The sequence below is a fragment of the Perognathus longimembris genome, chromosome 2 (genome assembly GCF_023159225.1).
Source record: "Perognathus longimembris pacificus isolate PPM17 chromosome 2, ASM2315922v1, whole genome shotgun sequence".
Lineage (NCBI taxonomy): Eukaryota > Metazoa > Chordata > Mammalia > Rodentia > Heteromyidae > Perognathus > Perognathus longimembris.
In genome coordinates, this window is record NC_063162.1 from 151,040,699 (window position 1) to 151,059,233 (window position 18,535).

At 54.9% G+C, this 18,535-nt stretch overlaps 1 protein-coding gene across 1 annotated transcript in view; it reads left to right on the plus strand.

Moving 5' to 3' along the window:
• Positions 1 to 1,250: 1,250 nt before the first annotated feature.
• LOC125345714 (inactive polypeptide N-acetylgalactosaminyltransferase-like protein 5) overlaps positions 1,251 to 18,535 on the plus strand; it is an 18,196-nt gene continuing 911 nt past the window's right edge. Inside the window, exons 1-7 of the mRNA XM_048337756.1 lie at positions 1,251 to 1,509; positions 2,968 to 3,106; positions 7,169 to 7,335; positions 8,975 to 9,097; positions 11,045 to 11,291; positions 15,147 to 15,264; positions 18,044 to 18,193. Of these exons, the coding sequence (XP_048193713.1) occupies positions 1,251 to 1,509; positions 2,968 to 3,106; positions 7,169 to 7,335; positions 8,975 to 9,097; positions 11,045 to 11,291; positions 15,147 to 15,264; positions 18,044 to 18,193 (1,203 nt within the window). The remainder of the gene's footprint in view (positions 1,510 to 2,967; positions 3,107 to 7,168; positions 7,336 to 8,974; positions 9,098 to 11,044; positions 11,292 to 15,146; positions 15,265 to 18,043; positions 18,194 to 18,535) is intronic.

Sequence of the window (18,535 nt, forward strand, 5' to 3'; positions counted from 1 at the left end):
TGCTAAGCCACATTCCCAGCCTCCCAACCTGCTTTTCTTTAGGGTATAAAAGTCTTTCATTTTTTAATTCATTTATAATTGCTTTTGCTTTTAGAGAAAGTTAATACAAAAATCTTTGCTATTTAAAGCGTTTCATAGGAAGATGGTTTGATAATATAATTTAAAATAGCATTGTTTCTCTGTTTGTGGTGCTGGGTTTGGAAGCTGGGCCTGGGTGCCTGTCTTAATCCATAGCTTTTCCAAGTCGGGAGCTACTTTGCCCTACTACACATTTGAAATGTTTCCTTCATGGAATCCAGACTTCACTCCTAAAGTGTTAAGTCATCCATTGCTGAACTTTTTTTTTTTTTTTTGCCAGTCCTGGGCCTTGGACTCAGGGCCTGAGCACTGTCCCTGGCTTCTTTTTTGCTCAAGGCTAGCACTCTGCCACTTGAGCCACAGCGCCACTTCTGGCCGTTTTCTGTATATGTGGTGCTGGGGAATCGAACCCAGGGCCTCATGTATACGAGGCAAGCTCTCTTGCCACTAGGCCATATCCCCAGCCCCATTGCTGAACTTTTACTGTGACTCCAAGATCGTTGTTAAATCCTGGGTCCTTGCAGAATGTTCCAGATGGATTTATAAGTGAGGCATCTTTGCTCCCTTAGAGCATTCAAAAACGGTGCTTTGATTTTTTGTGTGTGTGCTGGTCCTGGGGCTTGAACTCAGGCCCTCACTCTCTTGCTTGGCTTTTTTCCTCATGGTTGGTGCTATACAATTTTAAGGCACACCTCCACTTCTGGCTAACTGGAGACAAGAGTCTCTCAGATTTGTCTGCCTGGGCTGGTTCTAAAACATGATCTTCAGATCTCAGCCTCCTGAATAACTACGATTATAGGAATGCCACCCAGTGCCCAGCCACTTTTTTGTTGTTGTCAGTTGTGGGGCTTGAACTCAGGACCTGGGCGCTGTTCCTGAGCTCTTTGCTCAAGGCTGGAGCTCTGCCCCCTTCCAGCCACAGTGCCACTTCGGGTTCTTAAGTGCTTAATTGGTGATATGGGTCTCTTACGCAATCGGTTCTAATAGCTTTGACGAATGGAAGGTACCAGCCCAAGTGTACGTGGTAAGCGTGGGCAGGAAAGTGCCCTCTGCTGGTTGCGTTGAAGCGGGTGGCTGGCGTCCTGCAAACCGCTGGCATTCCTAACGACGCCTTCCTCAAACCCTTCCGCCCTAGGAAGCTGCGAGCCGGCCGCTGAGATGCTGGGTGTACCATGAGGAGCCTCGTCGTTTACTGTTTCTTCTACGCGTCCCTGACCTTTGGGGTCTGGACAGCTCTGTTACTTGCATATTTCCATCATAGTCATGTGAGCAGCCAGCACAAGCAAGCCCAGGAGCCCTCCTCGGTCCTGTCCCCTGGGAGAAAGGGGTCCCAGCAGGTCCTGGACATCACAGAGCCGATGCTAGACCCCAGGGAGCGCTGGCTGGACCGAGACCGACCGAAGCGCAGGAGCATACTCCCTCCCATGCGGAGTAAGTGCGGCCATGCTCTCCGCCAGCCACTGCAAGGGGAAATAAACACTCCCGAGAGCGTCCTCTCCCAGTCACCAAAGCGGTTAATTATGAAATAGCTAAGATAGTTGTACATATTTACATACAGAATAGTAAAACAAGCACATAGGTATTCTACAACCTAAATTGTACCCTCTCCCCCCCTTTTTTTTTGGCTGCCAATGTCTTGACTTGAACTCGGGGCCTGGGTGCTGTCCAGGAACTTTTTTTGCGGAAAGCTACTACTTGAGCCACAGCTCCATTTTCTGGCTTTTCCCCCACCCCCCTTTTTGGTAGTTCATTAGAGATAAGAGTCTCACAGACCTTCCCACCTGGGCTGGCTTCAAACTGCGATCCTTGGATCTCAGCCTCTTGAGTGGCTGGGATTACAGACGTGAGCCACCGGTACCTGGCTTAACGTCTACACTTCATATAGTTTGCTTTATATGGTATTTCTTCAGGCAGCAGACACTCCCTGTCCAGGGGAGGTTCTTTATGACATTTCTACCCAGGCATATAATAGTCTTTGACCACATTCACCCCTTCTATTGCTCCTCCGTAGCCTCCTCCCCTTTTACCTCTCTAATAGTCCTCCTTTTAACTTGTTTCTTCTTGGTCTGGATTGTCTCTCTCTTTCTCTTTCTCATGACAGTCCCGGGGCTTGAACCCACAATCTTGCGTGCTTGCTTGGCCTTTTCTGCCCCAGGCTGGCATTCCACCACTTAAGCCACACTCTCACTTATTTCTTCTTACAAAGACAGAGTGTCAATAGGTACAGTACACACTGTACACCCCTCCCCCCTCCCCCTCCCCCTCCCCCCGGAGGTGGGGGCACTGGACCGCCGCTGCCCTCCCTCCCAAGCAGAACCCTCCATCAGTGCTGAAATCGCGGCGCCCGTTCTGCGGTTGCATAGCCTTTCCAACTTACTTTTCTCGCTTTAAGATTCTTTTCCTCACGTCCACACTTGTGAAGACCTACTTTAACAAAACCCACCTCCCTCAAAAGACACAGAGTGGGGGGGTTAAAGCCACCAAAGCCACACCCGAGGTCCACTCGAGCCACGGCGCCACGCCCGGCCTTCTCTGCGTATGCGGCGCTGAGGACTGGAAGCCAGGGCTTCGTGCGTGCCAGGCGAGCGCTGTGCCGCTGGGCCGCGCTCCCGGCCCGTGTGTCCTCTGCCGGCCTTGCTGAGAGTGTCTAGAATCCTGCGTAATCTACCAGGCGGGTTATTTGTGCGGCCGGCGCGGGCTTCCTGCCGGGCACGCTGGCGGGTGAGGAGCTGAGTCTTTTGGGCTTCCTGTTGTGGGGATGAAGTCAGGACAGCTGCCCGGCACTGGCTGAGCCCCGATCTCCCTCCTCTGGAGGTCCTGAGGACTCGTTACGGACGAGGGTGGAGCCCGCGGGACAATCCACAGCAGCGCCTTCACCCACGTGACTCCACCTACCTTTTCTTGCAGATACGAATTTTAACTTTTCCAATCCGGAACATCTCGACGAGCTTTCGAAGTATGGGTTCAATGCCATTGTCAGTAGAAGACTGGGCGGCCTGAGAGAGGTACCCGATACCAGGGACAAGACGTATGTTCTTTCTGTATCTTATGACAGTTTGCTTTCAGCAGATCAGAAGTCTTGCAGGATAGATTTCTACTGTCGGTCCAAAAGTTAGATAATGTGGCCAGCCTATGGGGGCTCACTCCTGTGGTCCCAGCTACTCAGGAGGCTGAGATCGGAGGACGGCAGTTCAAAGCCAGCCCAGGCAGCAAAGTCTGTGAGCCGCTTAGCCCTAATGAACCACGAGAAGCTGGAAGTGGAGCTGTGGCTCAAGTGGTAATGCCCTAGCCTTGAGCACAAAAGCTTACGTCCCCAGGCCTGGAGTTCAAGCCCCAGGACCAACCCAAAGAAAAATAAAATTAAACAATGTGAAGATTTTATTCCAAGAAGACAATATCAAGGTGCAGAGAGTAGCTAAAATGTTTGAAAGGTTTCCAAGGACAAAATCACCCAGGGGTCTCTCATTCAATCACCAATAAAGGCCTCTCCCCAAAAGTGACCTCAATCCTAATAGAATATACTTTGGAAAGCTGTTTGTTTTTTCTCCAAAATCTGCTTAGTTTCCGTTGCTCCCCCAGTCATTTGAGTCTCGAGTACCTGTGTTACAATCTGTGTGAAACACAAACACCGTAGCCATCTTTAAGTGCGTGTTTGGTGGTGCAATTTAAGTCTTCACAGAGACGCAGCCCTCCTACCTGTGGCTCCGGAACTTTCTCTTCATCCAGTCTGAGCCTCGGCCCTGTTATCCACCGCGGCCCTCGGCCACGGTGCACACCCTGTTGCTGTGGCCCCGGCCCCTCCACGCCAGGCATGGGGGGCCCCCGCAACCCCCGTGTTCTGAGCGGCGCGTCAGAAGGAGGAAGGTTCACCCAGCGGTGGCCTGGGTCTCCCCAGGACTTTGCGCTTTAGGCGTAGGTTCTGACCGCTTGGAGGGGAAGCGCAGACATTCTCCTTTGTGTAAAAGAAAGACACTTCAGGACGTGGAGCTATCTCCGCGGAATTTCCAGAAACTGGCAATATCTAAAGCCACAAATTCTACTTGTGACACGGCACACACAAGAGACACAGGGTTTGCATAGAACAGCCCTGTCTGGGTCAGAATAAAAGAAAAAAAAAAAAAACCTTGGGGCTGGGAATATGGCCTAGTGGTAGAGTGCTCGCCTCGCATACATGATGCCCTGGGTTCGATTCCCCAGCACCACATCTATAGAAAAAGCCAGAGGTGGCGCTGTGGCTCAAGTGGTAGAGTGCCAGCCTTGAGCAAAAAGAAGCCAGGGACAGTGCTCAGGCCCTGAGTCCAAGGCCCAGGACTGGCAAAAAAAAAAAAAGAAAAGAAAAACACCTCAACCATGGAATGCAGTATGAGTTTAATTCAGAAGCGTGTTTAGGTGTGTGCATGTGTGCCGGTACTGGGCCTTGGAGTCAGGGCCTTCAATTCTCACCTATTTTCCCTTCGCACATCTTTGCACAAGGCTGGCATTCTACCACGTGAGCCACCGCGCCACTTCCAGCTTTTTGCCCGATAACTAGAGGTCTGAGTGTCACAGGCCTCCACCACAAACACCGATGTTCAGAGCTCAGCCTCCTGGGCAGCTGAGGACAGGGGTCCTGAGGGCGGGCGGCAGCCACCAGCGCCCAGCATAAGGAGCAGAGTTCAGTAATCTGAATTCCTTCCTTTTTTAAGGCCAAATAGGACGCTGTTGGTTGCACCCACCCAACGGACAGGCACTTCAGCTGACCTCTGATCTTTGGCTGCTGGCGCCTAGTAAGAATTTTCTGGGTAGAAGATCATGCCAGGTAGAAATAGAGAATGTCTTCCTTTCTGGTATGGGTGGCTTCTGTTTAATCCTCTCATTCACAGGCAGGGCCCCCAGTATTCTATTTAACGAGAATGGAGCAGATGTCTCCATCTTAGAGAAAAGCTTCTTACTGCTAAGCAGGATATTATCTGTGTCAGAAATGGCATCTGTTTTATGTCGAGGTAGTTCCCTTTCATACGTAATTTTTGTTGAGAACTTTTATCACGTGGCCCCTGGATTCGCTTGTTGAGATGATCGCTTGTTTTTGAGCTGGGTTCTGTCTGTGTGGTGTTTTCACATTGGTGGATTTCCCTATGTCCAGACATTCTTGTCATCTAAATCGAAATCCCACTTTGGGCCTAGTGAATTAAGCCTAGCTCTGAAACTTAGCTTTCCTGGAGACTTCTGCAACTGTGCACAAAGGGATTCCAGCCTGTACTTGGCTTGGGTTTGATTTCAGGGTCACGCTGGCCTCTTAAAATAACTTGGAAAGTATTCCTTCCCTTTCATTTTGCTTTGGAAGAGTAAGGAGAAAAATTGCGTCCATTCTTTAAGTGTTTGGGAGAGCTCACAGCGTTTGGACTCCTTATTCCCGATCCAATGTCCTTAGGATTCATCTGTTCAGATGCTTCTCGTCTTGGTGATTGAGCCTTGGTAGGTCGCGTGTTTCCAGGACAGTCCCCATTTCTCAGTGTCCTAGTCACTGCCTGGGCTCTTCACAGGGGTCCCGGAGGGTTCTCCGCCTTTCTGTGATAGCAACTGCAGATCTTGTTCATTCCTGTTGCCCGAGTCTTCTCTCTCTTAGTCGAGCTAAAAGACAACTCCTAGTTTTGTTGGACTTTTCTACTGTTTGTCTAATCTACTTCATGTATTGCTGTTTCAGTCTTTAGCATCTCCTTCCTGTTACTAACCTGGGGCTTTGTTCTTCTTTTTCTAGTTCTTTACAGTGTTTATTTTGAATACTTTTTTTTTCTTCTTGCCAGTCCTGGGGCTTGGACTCAGGGCCTGAGCACCGTCCCTGGCTTCTCTTTGCTCAAGGCTAGCACTCTACCTCTTGAGCCACAGCGCCACTTCTGGCCATTTCTATATATGTGGTGGGAATCGAACCCATGGCTTCCTGTATACGCGGCAAGGGCTCTTGCCACTAGGCCGTATCCCCAGCCCCGGTACTTTTTTTTTATCATTGGTAGAAAACACCCTTGCGCTCTTGTGCAGCACGGTCTTGGCTATGGCGGAGGGCGTTTGGAGGAGGTCGCTCGTCACTCATGGGAACACATTACAGCCGCCTCCCCGGCAGCAGGGGCTGGGAATGCGGCCCTAGCCAAAGCCCTCTCCTTCCGTCGCATTCCCCCAGCAGGAAACGCCCCCCGTTTCTCCTTGCTGTAGCGGGAGCCATCGTTTTCTATTCTCGCCCACTGCCCGGCCGTGGTGACGGGCCCAGGACTGGCCACGGAGCCCAGCTCAGCCAACGAAATGGTGCTAGGGGGGGGCTAGGAAAGAGACCCCCCGCCCCCCCCCCCACTGATTCCTCCTCGGGTGCTGGCCTATAAGACCCTCCGCACCCCTGCCCTTGGGGTAAAGAAGCAGACGCCGTGAGCCGTTCTGCAGAGGAGAGCCATGCGGCCTCCCCCACCCCCCGCCCCCGGGCCCCCCACGCCCAGTGCGGGGCCTGGGAACGCGCCTCCCTCATCTTGCTTTTCAAGTCCGCTCTGAGAGGTTTCTGTAATTTACAACCCCACATGTCCAAGGCAGCCATACAGTAATGCAGCAGCAGAAGCAGTGACTGGCACTCGCTGGAGATACTGCCCAGCTTCCAGTCTTCCCTCCTGGACATAAAGTAAGAATAAAAAACACCTTTTTGTCAGATACATGGAAGGAATCCAATCACGTGTTTCTTTGCCGCAGGAGATGACATCAATCTAAAAATAAAGCCTGGTGAGTTCTTTGAAGGTTGTGCCACCAACTTCATATGAACCTCTCTCTCTACGCGCCTTCAGTGACTCCGTTTTTATCATAGAAAGTAAATACGGACCTTGGGCTAACTATGTGTTTGTGCCATAGTTAAAGTAGACCTAAGAAGGCCGCAGCAATGTCAGCAAAGGGCAGTTAAGAAGGGAGAGGTATAATATAAGTAGTAAAGGGAATTCATTGTACTGAATTCTGACAATCTTCCATGTATGGTCATTGTGTGGTCGTAATGATCAGCTGAAGGAAAAAAAAGATGAAAATGAAATCTGAATGAGATGCCCGGACACCACACGCTTTGCCTCGTTTCTCCCGTGACTTTCAGGTGTTACCATAAGGTTTACCCAGTTCAAGTGCTCACTGCCAGCGTGATCATTTGCTTCCACAACGAAGAATTCAATGCCTTGCTCCGAACCGTGTCCAGCGTCTTGTACCTCACCCCGCCCTACTTCCTGCAGGAGATTATTCTGGTGGATGACAAGAGCGAATTTGGTAAGACGGAGCAGCAGCGGCGTCCCTCGGCGGGAGGGGGGTCTTCCCCACGGCCGCGACGGAGGGGGGCTGGCCTGGGCTCTGGAGGTCGCTTCCAGAGGAGGGGACATGCCCACGGGGGCTGGAAGTTACCCAGGCGGAGAGCAGAGCAGGAAGAGGATGGAAAGGGACTGTGGGTGGAGGAAATGGCATTGTGGAGGCCCAATGGCAAGCGAGAAAAGACGATGAGTTTGGAGTCGTTCTGCATTTTCTGTGGCTTATGTCAAGTAAGGGAAGGACTGGGAGAGTAGGAAGAAGGGCACCAAGCCCGAGGTCTTCCAAAGTAGCTAGTAGCTGGGAGCCATGAGTCGGGCCTGTAATCCCGGCTACTCAGAAGGCTGAGATCTGAGGATTGTGATTCAAAGCCAGCCCGGGCAGACTTGTGAAGAACCTAAAAAAGCCAGAAGGAGAATTGTGGCTCTCTTGAGAAAACAAGCCCAGGGACAGTGCCCAGGCCCAGCACCAACAAGAACAACCAAAGCCGGTCCTGAAAACCCCACAGGAGTTTAGCTCAAGTACGTGGATTGTCACCAGGTGGCGACTTCATGCAGGGACAAGACCCAGCCGCCCGGGGGCTTCATGTGGAAAAGCTGGACCTGGACCAGCTGCACGGAAGCCTTAGTTTCCCTAAGCTTACTGGTTTCTGGAAGGATTGCCTGTTGGTACACACTGGGCTGGAGGCCCCAGGTTTATACCTGGGCACAGGTGTAAATACAGGTGTGGGCACAGGTGTAAATACAGGTGTGAATACAGGTATGAGCACAGGTGTGGGCACAGGTGTAAATACAGGTATGGGGGCTGGAAGTGTGGCCTGGTGGCAAGAGCGCTCGCCTCGTATACACTAAGCCCTGGGTTCAAGTCCTCACCACCACATATATAGAAAAGGCCAGAAGTGGCGCTGTGGTTCAGGTGGTAGAGTGCTAGCCTTGAGCAAAAAGAAGCCAGGGACGGCGCTCAGGCCCTGAGTTCAAGGCCCAGGACTGGCAAAAAACCAAAATAAAACAAATAAATACAGGTATGGGCACAGGTGTGAGCACAGGTAGCCCGCTGACCTGTGCTGACCGGGGATGGGGGAGGAGGCGGGGCGGGGCAGGGGGGCAGGCGGGGTGGGTGGAGGGGGCAGGCAGGGCGGGGGGGGGGGGGACAGGCCACCCTGGAGGGAGACTCCAGCCTCGGTCACTGCGTTGGAAGTTCTCCCTGGCCACAGGGGCGTTGCCGGCCGCCGGGGGTTCGGGGCCGCTCGGGTCTGGGCTCCGCCTGCGAGTGGGGTGAATCGTCCCGGCTCCCCCCGCGTACTCGGCGGCTGGCTGGGTGAGACGGGCAGGGTGTGGCCCGAGGTTCGAGGCCCGCGTGAGCCCGTCCCTCACCACACCCGTGGCGCGCGCAGGCTTGGGCCGCCGGCAGCGCCGCTGACCTGGGGAGGCTGGAAGTCGGGGTCCAGGGAGCAGGGTCGGCAGTGGCTGGGCGCGGCTGTCTGCTCTCCTGTGGGAGGGCGCGTGGGGCCCACCGCGTGCTCGGGACGCCGCCGGCACCGGCAGCGCCTGCTTCCGTTCCGTGGCCGCCGCCGTTCACGCCCCGCCCCCGTGGGCTGCTTTCGCAGCTGACCTGCAGGGGAAGCTCGAGTACCACATGGAGGTTCTGCAGCGGAACATCAAGCTAGTGAGGAACACGCAACGGGAGGGGCTGATTCGATCGCGGATGATCGGAGCCCAACACGCCACAGGTACGCACGGCCGTGGGGGGGGGGCGGCCCGCAGAGGCCGTCCTCCCGCGCAGTCCTCCTCGGCCGGTGACGGTGCTCCCCGTCAGGATGGCTGCTCCTCCCTCCTCCCTCCCCCTCCTCCCGCGCAGTGCTCCTCGGCCCGTGACGGTGCTCCCTGTCAGGATGGATGCTCTTCCCCCCTCCCTCCCCCTTCCTCCCTTCCCCCTCCTCCCTTCCCCCTCCTCCCGCGCAGTCCTCCTCGGCCTGTGACGGTGCTCCCCGTCAGGATGGCTGCTCCTCCCTCCTCCCTCCTCCCTCCTCCCTCCCCCCTCCTCCCTTCCCCCTCCTCCCTTCCCCCTCCTCCCGCGCAGTCCTCCTCGGCCTGTGACGGTGCTCCCCGTCAGGATGGCTGCTCCTCCCTCCTCCCTCCTCCTCCTCCCTCCTCCCTCCTCCCCCCCTCTCCTCCCGCGCAGTCCTCCTCGGCCTGTGACGGTGCTCCCCTTCAGGATGGCTGCTCCTCCCTCCTCCCTCCCCCCTCCTCCCTCCCCCCTCCCCTCTCCCCCTCCTCCCGCGCAGTCCTCCTCGGCCTGTGACGGTGCTCCCCGTCAGGATGGCTGCTCCTCCCTCCTCCCTCCCCCTCCTCCCGCGCAGTGCTCCTCGGCCCGTGACGGTGCTCCCCGTCAGGATGGCTGCTCCTCCCTCCTCCCTCCTCCTCCTCCCTCCTCCCTCCTCCCCCCTCCTCCCTCCTCCCCCCCTCTCCTCCCGCACAGTCCTCCTCGGCCGGTGACGGTGCTCCCCTTCAGGATGGCTGCTCCTCCCTCCTCCCTCCCCCCTCCTCCCTCCCCCCTCCCCTCTCCCCCTCCTCCCGCGCAGTCCTCCTCGGCCTGTGACGGTGCTCCCCTTCAGGATGGCTGCTCCTCCCTCCCCCCTCCCCCTCCTCCCGCGCAGTCCTCCTCGGCCTCCTCTGCCTCGGACGGTGCTCCCCTCCACGACGGCTGCCCCTCAGTGTCAGGGCCGCGGGTCAGGCCCGCCCGCCCCTCGGGCTCAGTTTCCCCAGGCGCGCCCTGGGAGACGGACTTTCCACGAGAGAAGTGCCGGGGACCCATGAGGGGGGGGGCGGCAGGGGAGATGAGGGGTGGGGAGAGCTACAGCGCCCCCCCCCCCAGAAGGGGCCCTCAGGCCGGCGGGGCGGGGCCAGGGTGGGGGCTCTGGGGGAGGAGCCCCGGGGGGAGGGAGGACCACCTGCGAAGGAGCGGGAAAAGGGGGGGACACTGGTGAGGGAGGGGGAGGAGGTTTGGGGTGAAGAGAGGGCTCCCCAAGCACGGGAGCCCGGGGCGAGGGAGCCGCTCAGAACACCCCAGCTCTAATAACACGCACGCGTGTGCGCACGGGCACACACACGCGCACACGCGCGCACACGCGCACACACGCGTGCACGCACACAGACACACGCACGCACACGGGGTACCCCGGGGAGGCAGCGGCCTCACCGAGCCGCAGTGGACCCCAAAGCTCAGGTGGGAGGCCTCGGGTCACGGTGTGGGACCCCCCCACCCCCACCCCGTTGGTCCCCGGGGAGCCCCGGCATCTAAGCAACCCGCAGAGGCCGTGGGGAGCCGGGGGGGGGGGGCGGCGGGGGCAGAGGTCATCTGAAGGGCGTTTCCACGGCCGCTTCCTCCACGGACGCCATCCGCGGGCAAGGCTTGTTCTGTTCTCTAAATGTTGGGGCCGTACACGGGACTGAGGCTTAGTTTCACCTGCCCCGCTGGGATTCGAACCCCTCGCTCACCAGGGTCCCGTGAACACACGCGGCACAGGATCCGCACGCACGCGCACTCATGCACGCACGGCCGTCCGTGCACACGCTGGCCAACGTGGTTGGACGGCATCAAGTAGGGCTCGCCCGTCCCCCCCCCCCCATGCCACGGCCGCACCGGGGGCCGACGCGGGGGCCTCCTCCCTCCCCAGGGGACGTCCTGGTGTTCCTGGACAGCCACTGCGAGGTGAACCAGGTGTGGCTGGAGCCCCTGATGGCCGTCATTGCCGAGAACCACCACGCCGTGGTGTGTCCCTCGATCGACGTCATCGACGCCATGACGCTGGAGTACCGGGCCTCCCCGCCGGCCCGCGGGGCCTTCGACTGGGGCCTGCGCTTCAGGTGGGACACCGTGTTCTCCTACGAGATGGACGGGCCCGACGGACCCAACCCGATCCGGTGAGCGGCTTCTGGGGGAGGGGAGCTGGCCCGGCGCGTGCGCACACACACACACACACACACACACACGCACACACACACACACGCACACACACACACACACCCGGCGTGGCCCGCCGAGGCCACGGCCAGCGCGGCTTGCTGGGGGCTTCTCTTTTCTCCCGGGTTGAGAAGATGCGTTTTTAAAGGGGTGAACGGCTGGGTCTGCTTCTAAGTCTCGGGTCGTCGGGTCACACTGTGGCTGCTTCAGCTGTGTTTATGAGGCCGTCGCGGAAGGGTTTCCCTCCCCCGCGTGAACTTGAAAGCAGGGCTCCTCGCCTCTCCAGCGGATTGGCCTTTCACAAGGCAGATAATTCAAGTTTCTCATATTCTAGTCTAGCAAAAACCTAGAGCTGCGCGAGTCCTGGATCTTCGGCGCCAGTCTAATTTAGAGCTCTGCGGTCTTACTCAAGTTAGATGACCTCTCTGAGCCTCTTTCCCTTATTTGGAGAATGATACTTCCCAGGGTTATTACAAGAATAAGGTGTGTGTGTAAATGCAGTATTTGTTAGCCGTAATCATTTGCTGTGGTTTCCCCTGGGCCTTCATCTCTACATTACCATGCATGTATCCCTCTCGAACCACAACCAAGGCCCTGACCTTGGACGCCATGGGACCTCCAGCCTCTGGATTCTCCTCCTCCTCTTCTAGTTCTCTCTCGTACGTGGTCTAGGTTTTCTGGCCTAAAGGCAAGTGAGGCTGGGCATGGCGGCTCACTCCTATAGTCCCAGCTACTCAGGAGGCTGAGATGTGAGAATCGAGATCTTGATCTTTGCCTCTAATCTAGGCTACAGACCAATAGGAGAGAGTCTTACCTTTAATTAACCTGCAAAAAAGCTGGAAGCAGAGCTGTAGCTCAACGTTGCAGAGTGCCAGCTATGAGCAAAAAAGCCAAGGGAGGGGCTGGGAATATGGCCTAGTGCAAGAGTGCTCGCCTCACATACATGAAGCCCTGGGTTCGATTCCTCAGCACCACATATATAGAAAATGGCCAGAAGTGGCGCTGTGGCTCAGATGGCAGAGTGCTAGCCTTGAGCGGGAAGAAGCCAGGGACAGTGCTCAGGCCCTGAGTCCAAGGCCCAGGACTGGCAAAAAAAAAAAAAAAAAAAGCCAAAGGAGTGTGAGAGGCTTAAATTCAAGTCCTGAGACCGGTTACATGCACATGCACGTGCATACACGCACACACGCACACACACACATGAGCTAAGAATTGGAATGAATAAGTGTGAAATTCTACAATAGTTGATGCAAGAACCACATGGACATCACGGCCATGCAGCATGACCACATGCTCTCTGGAGCTCTGAAAACTGTTCATAACCCTATGCCAAGACCTCTGTGCTCCTCACCCCCCCAGGAGTCATTGTTAGCAGACGCACCAATCAGGACGACGCACGTCACCCAGCGCACCAATCAGGATGAGACACGTCACCCAGCGCACCAATCAGGACGGCGCACGTCACCCAGCGCACCAATCAGGATGAGACACGTCACCCAGCGCACCAATCAGGATGAGACACGTCGCCCAGCGCACCAATCAGGACGGCGCACGTCACCCAGCGCACCAATCAGGATGAGACACGTCGCCCAGCGCACCAATCAGGACGGCGCACGTCACCCAGCGCACCAATCAGGATGAGACACGTCGCCCAGCGCACCAATCAGGACGGCGCACGTCACCCAGTGCACCAATCAGGACGGCGCACGTCACCCAGCGCACCAATCAGGACGGCGCACGTCACCCAGTGCACCAATCAGGACGGCGCACGTCACCCAGCGCACCAATCAGGACGACGCACGTCACCCAGCGCACCAATCAGGACGGCGCACGTCACCCAGCGCACCAATCAGGATGACACCCAGCACCCAGCGCACCCAGCGCACCAATCAGGACGGCACACGTCGCCCAGCGCACCAATCAGGACGGCGCACGTCACCCAGTGCACCAATCAGGATGAGACACGTCACCCAGCGCACCAATCAGGACGGCGCACGTCGCCCAGCGCACCAATCAGGACGGCGCACGTCACCCAGCGCACCAATCAGGATGAGACACGTCACCCGGCGCACCAATCAGGATGAGACACGTCACCCGGCGCACCAATCAGGATGAGACACGTCACCCAGCGCACCAATCAGGATGAGACACGTCACCCAGCGCACCAATCAGGACGGCACACGTCGCCCAGCGCACCAATCAGGACGGCACACGTCACCCAGCGCATAGCAGGGATCTTCCTGGTTTGCTCATTCACTATTTTCTCATTGACACACCTCAGATGCTCGATAAGTACTTGTGAGCAGTGAATGAATGAACTCATAATCATCTTCAAGCTGTCTACTTTGTTATTATTGGGATTCTGGTATTGGCGGACAAAGGAAAGATGCCTGTCCCACTGTGTTCTCAGAAGTCAGTATTATAGTCCCCTTCATGCTGTTAGGAAGGAAGAGCTCTAATACTACTACTGAGTTCAGTTCTCTTCCTAGGAGGAATTCTTACTGTAAATATCACTGTGCAGAAAGACAACACTTATGACATATTGCTTACAAATCCTACTCACAGTAACTGCTGCATAGATGTATATTCATGCATGTATACATCTATTTCTACATAGCAAAACATTTATCCCAGGAGCTGAAAGATCTGTATGCTGCAAGCCATGAACTACCGAAGGGGATGTAAATAAACAAAACATACTGTGCTTACAGACTAGAAGGCTTAACCTACGTAAAATGCCCACAATGCTGAAAGCGATCTATACGCTCAATGCACTCCCATCAAAATGCCCATGACGTTCTTCACAGAAATATAAAACACAATCTTCAAATTTGTATGAAATCATAACGGACAAAGGCCTTGAACAAGAAGAAGACCGCCAAGGGCATCCTATCATCTAACCTCAAAATATACAGTAATGTTATAGAACCAAAGCAGCATGTGGAATATAAAACCTAGTCAGAATCCCATAAATCCCTAGACAACTAACTTTCAACAATGGTGATCAGAAAATACATTGTGCAAAGGGCAGCCTCTTCAATCAATGGGCTGGTCAAATTGGGCATCCACATGCGAAAGAATGAAACTGGAAGCTAAGCATGGGGGTACGCCCATGATCCCAGTACCGAGGAGGCCGAAGCAAGAGGGAAGGGAGTTGGAGGCCAGCCGTGAGCACACAGGAAGACTTTCTCTGCAAAAAAACAAGGGCTGAAAATAGAGCTCAGGAGCAGAGTGGCTAGAATGACGAGGGTCTGGGTTTCATCTTCAGCACTGCCAAAAAATGTGGCCCTCGCAGAAGTAGGAAGCAGGGTAGTGGTCGCTGGAGTCTGTAGGACAGTCGCTTTGTACAACGTGACAGTTAGAGAAGCTGAGTAAGATCTGGAGTTCTTTTGTACAAAGAGGCGACGGTAAATAATGACGTTGTGCATTGCAAAGTAGCTACAAGGGAGGATTCTGAATGTTTCACTACAAAGAAACGGTAAACATTTGAGATGACTGACGAAAATGCTGTCTACCTGGCTGGCCTGTCACGCAATCGATAACGTATTAAAACACCACATGGTACCCCATAAATGTGCGTGTATTTATCTGGAAATGGAACACACAAAGATCATATTGCTTACATAATCTGTTGAGATCTAAATAAAGGTTAGCACCTGCTTCTAGGTACCTTAGTATTTAAGCATCTCACAGACCTAAATATCTATCTAGCTACCTGTTTCCTAGTTTTTAACTATATTATCACTATTATTCAATTTATTTTTTTTAGAGAAATTGACGGCTTCTGAATCCGTTTAATCTGTATGTCCTCTTTCTAGGTCGCCTGCAATGGCAGGAGGGATTTTTGCTATATACAAACAATATTTTTACGAAATTGGACAGTACGACAAGGGCATGGAACTTTGGGGAGGAGAAAATGTGGAGATTTCATTAAGGGTAATTCCAACTTTTTCCTTCTGTGTGTGTGTGTGTGTGTGTGTGTGTGTGTGTGCACATGTGTGTGTGTGCATCAAGGTCCTGGACCCTGTCCCTGACCTTTTTTGCTCAAGACTAACACTCTACCACTAGAGCAACAGCTCCACTTCTGGCTTCTTGGTGGTTAACCGGACATAAGTGTCTCACAGACTTTCATGCCCAGGCTGGCTTTGAACTGCAGTTCTCAGATCTATGCCTCTTGAGTAGCTGGGATTACAGGCATGAAGGATGTGTGTCCAGCTTTGTTTTACTTAAATGGCTAGATTTATGTGTGGAGAGTAAAGGCTGACTTTAGTCCAGGGAAGTGTTGTGACACTGATGTCCAGTTTTCCTGCATGAGAATCCAGGGCCATTCAGTCTTATAATTAGAGCATGCAGATGGCCTGTTGAATTTTGTTGTGGTGCTGGTGGTCATGGGCCTTGAACTCAGGGCCTGGCACTGTACCCGTGCCTTTTCATTCAAGGCCAGCGGTCTATCACTTTAAGCCACGGTTCCACTTCCGGTTTTCTGGTGGTTAATCGGAGATAAGAATCTTGTGGACTTTTCTGGCTGTTAAGTTAAGCTAGGATTACAGGCGTGAGCCCCTGGCACCTGACTTGTTATTTTTAATGTATGACTTAGGAAATTAATAGAACAATTGAAATGTATTTAAATTCTTTTTCATTGTTATGGAAATTGTATTGTTCTTCTAATTTTTTTGTCCTCTTTTCATTTTCCTTTGTGCTATTCCCCCGCCCCCCCCCTGTATAAAGGTTTGGACACAGGCCCTTGTGATTGCTTGGCTTGCCTGTTTGTCAGTGACCTACCACTTGAGCCATGCCTCCAACCTAGATTTTTCCTGATTCTTTATTTTTTTATTTTTTTTATTTTTTTGGGCGAGCCCTGGGGCTTGGACTCAGGGCCTGAGCACTGTCCCTGGCTTCTTTTTGCTAGCACTCTGCCACCTGAGCCACAGCACCACTTCTGGCTGTTTTCTATATATGTGGTGCTAGGGAATCGAACCCAGGGCTTCGTGTATACGAGGTTTGCAGTTCGAAGCCAGCCCAGGAAGAAAAATCCAGCAAAAAGCCGACCTTGAGCCAAAAGCTACGGGAGCGCTCCCCGGTCCTGAGTTCAAGCTCCATTACCAGCACAAGACGAATCAGGGTGTGAAAACCCAGCGGCGCGCAATGGAATGAGTCAGCTGCTGACGCAAGGACTGTGTCACCGTGGCTGGGACTGGAGGTGTGACTCAGGTGACAGAATGGCGGCGTGAGCAAAACGTGCCACGAGAACCCAGGCCGTGAGTCCAGGCCCCGGTGCACGCGCACGTGCACGTGTGTGTGTGTGTGTGTGTATGCACGCACGGGGGGCTGGGAACGAGAGCCTTTACCTTTTGGATGTGTGGCGGCCAGGGCGGCTCTACAGCACCGACAGCCTCTCTCGGAGCAGCAGCGACTGACGGCGTGCTCTTCTGCACCGAATGGCGGACGCGGAAAACGGAGTCAGACTCCGCAGCGCGCTCAGGCCTCGCGTGGGCTGCGAGCTGCTATTTCCTGGTCAAAGCAGAGACAAACTCCGAGTCCACGTGTTAGGAAAATTCCCGCTGCCCCCAGGTAAAGCTTGGGAAGCGAGCCGATGTCTACTGACCGTCAGCTCAAGTTTCTGGATAGACACCCGCTTTACCAGAGCAAAGCCAGTGGGCTGGGAAGGTGGCCTAGCGGTAGAGCGCTCGCCTCGCATACATGAAGGCCTGGGTTCGATTCCTCAGCACCACATATATATAGTAAAAGCCGGAAGTGGCGCTGTGGCTCAAGTGGCAGGGTGCTAGCCTTGAGCACAAAGAAGCCAGGGACAGTGCTCAGGCCCTGAGTTCAAGCCCCAGGACTGGCAACAAAAATAAAACAAACAAAACAAAGCCAGTGATAGTGAACAAGGCTGTCTCATGTGTCCGTTAGCTTCGGCGGTGTAATAAACCACCCCCAGTGCAGTGGCTTAACACTACAATTCTGTTGCAAATCCTTGTGTCGCCCCCATGGGCCCGGGCCCGGCCAGTGCCTTCACCCCGGAGGCTCAGCCGCAGCTCAGGCCGCGAGGGCCGCTGGTCTGCTTCTGTCTCATCGCTGAGCAGGCCAGCCTGGGCGGAAGCCGCAGGATTCGCAAAACGAAGCAAAAGCCAAAGCAAACTGCCAGGCCCGGATCAGAGGTGAGAGTGGAGGGCAGAGGATACCACAGAACCGACGCAGCCCAAGCAGGGCGGTGCCCACAGAGCACACGGAGCCCGACGGGACAGGAAGCCCAGAATCAGCGCCGCGTGGCGACTGCCAGCTAACTTTTGACCAGAGAGACGCGTACCGGAGAGCACGCGTGGGAGGAAAGACAGCTCCGCGAACTCACCGCGCAGGTGCAGAGGACGGAAATGGAGCCACCGCTCACCCTGCCCAGAGCCACCGTGAATCGCAGTCCCGGCGCCGGTGGCTCACGCCTGCCGTCCTAGCGACCCAGGAGGCTGAGATCTGAGGAGCGCGGTTGGAAGCCAGAGTGGGCACTGAAGTCCTCAAGGCTCTCATCACTCACTAGCCGGCAAAAAGCTGGACGTAGGGGCGTGGCTCAAACGGTAGAGCGCCAGTCTTGGGTGAGAAGCCCAGCAATAGCCAGAGCTGAGCATCATGGGTTGAAGTTGGCCTGGAGAGGAAAGTCTATCAGTTGCCTTTGATATATATATATAGCCTTAATCCGTCTTGGCTCTCCTTTGCGCAGATCTGGCTGTGCGGGGGCCAGCTCCTCGTCATCCCCTGCTCCCGCGTGGGCCACGTCAGTAAGCAGCACTTGGAGACGGACCCCGCCATCAGGAAGGCCATGCTGCGGAACTCCCTGAGGGTGGCGCACGTCTGGCTGGACGAATACAAGGTGAGGCGCTCGGCGCGGGCGCGGACGCGGGCTTGGGACCTGCGGGCTGGCTTCCCCGAGTCCAGTGTCTGTTCTGTCACTCGGTGGGGGGCCCCCCAACCACCTATCCCCAACTCTGTTGTGAACTGGTTGGTTCTAAGCGCCTGTCCTGGCATTTCCGTTTGGAACACTGAACTTCTAAGGAAACTCAAGTTCCTCAGAAATAACCAGCCAAGGGGAGAAATCTATCTTTCCCTAGATTGACCCCCCTGCCCTGCACTCTGGCTGGGAATAGCCAGCCCCCGCCCCCCAAAGCCTCTGTCTCCCCCAATCCTAGATGTCCTGTTAGATTGCTTTCCCAAG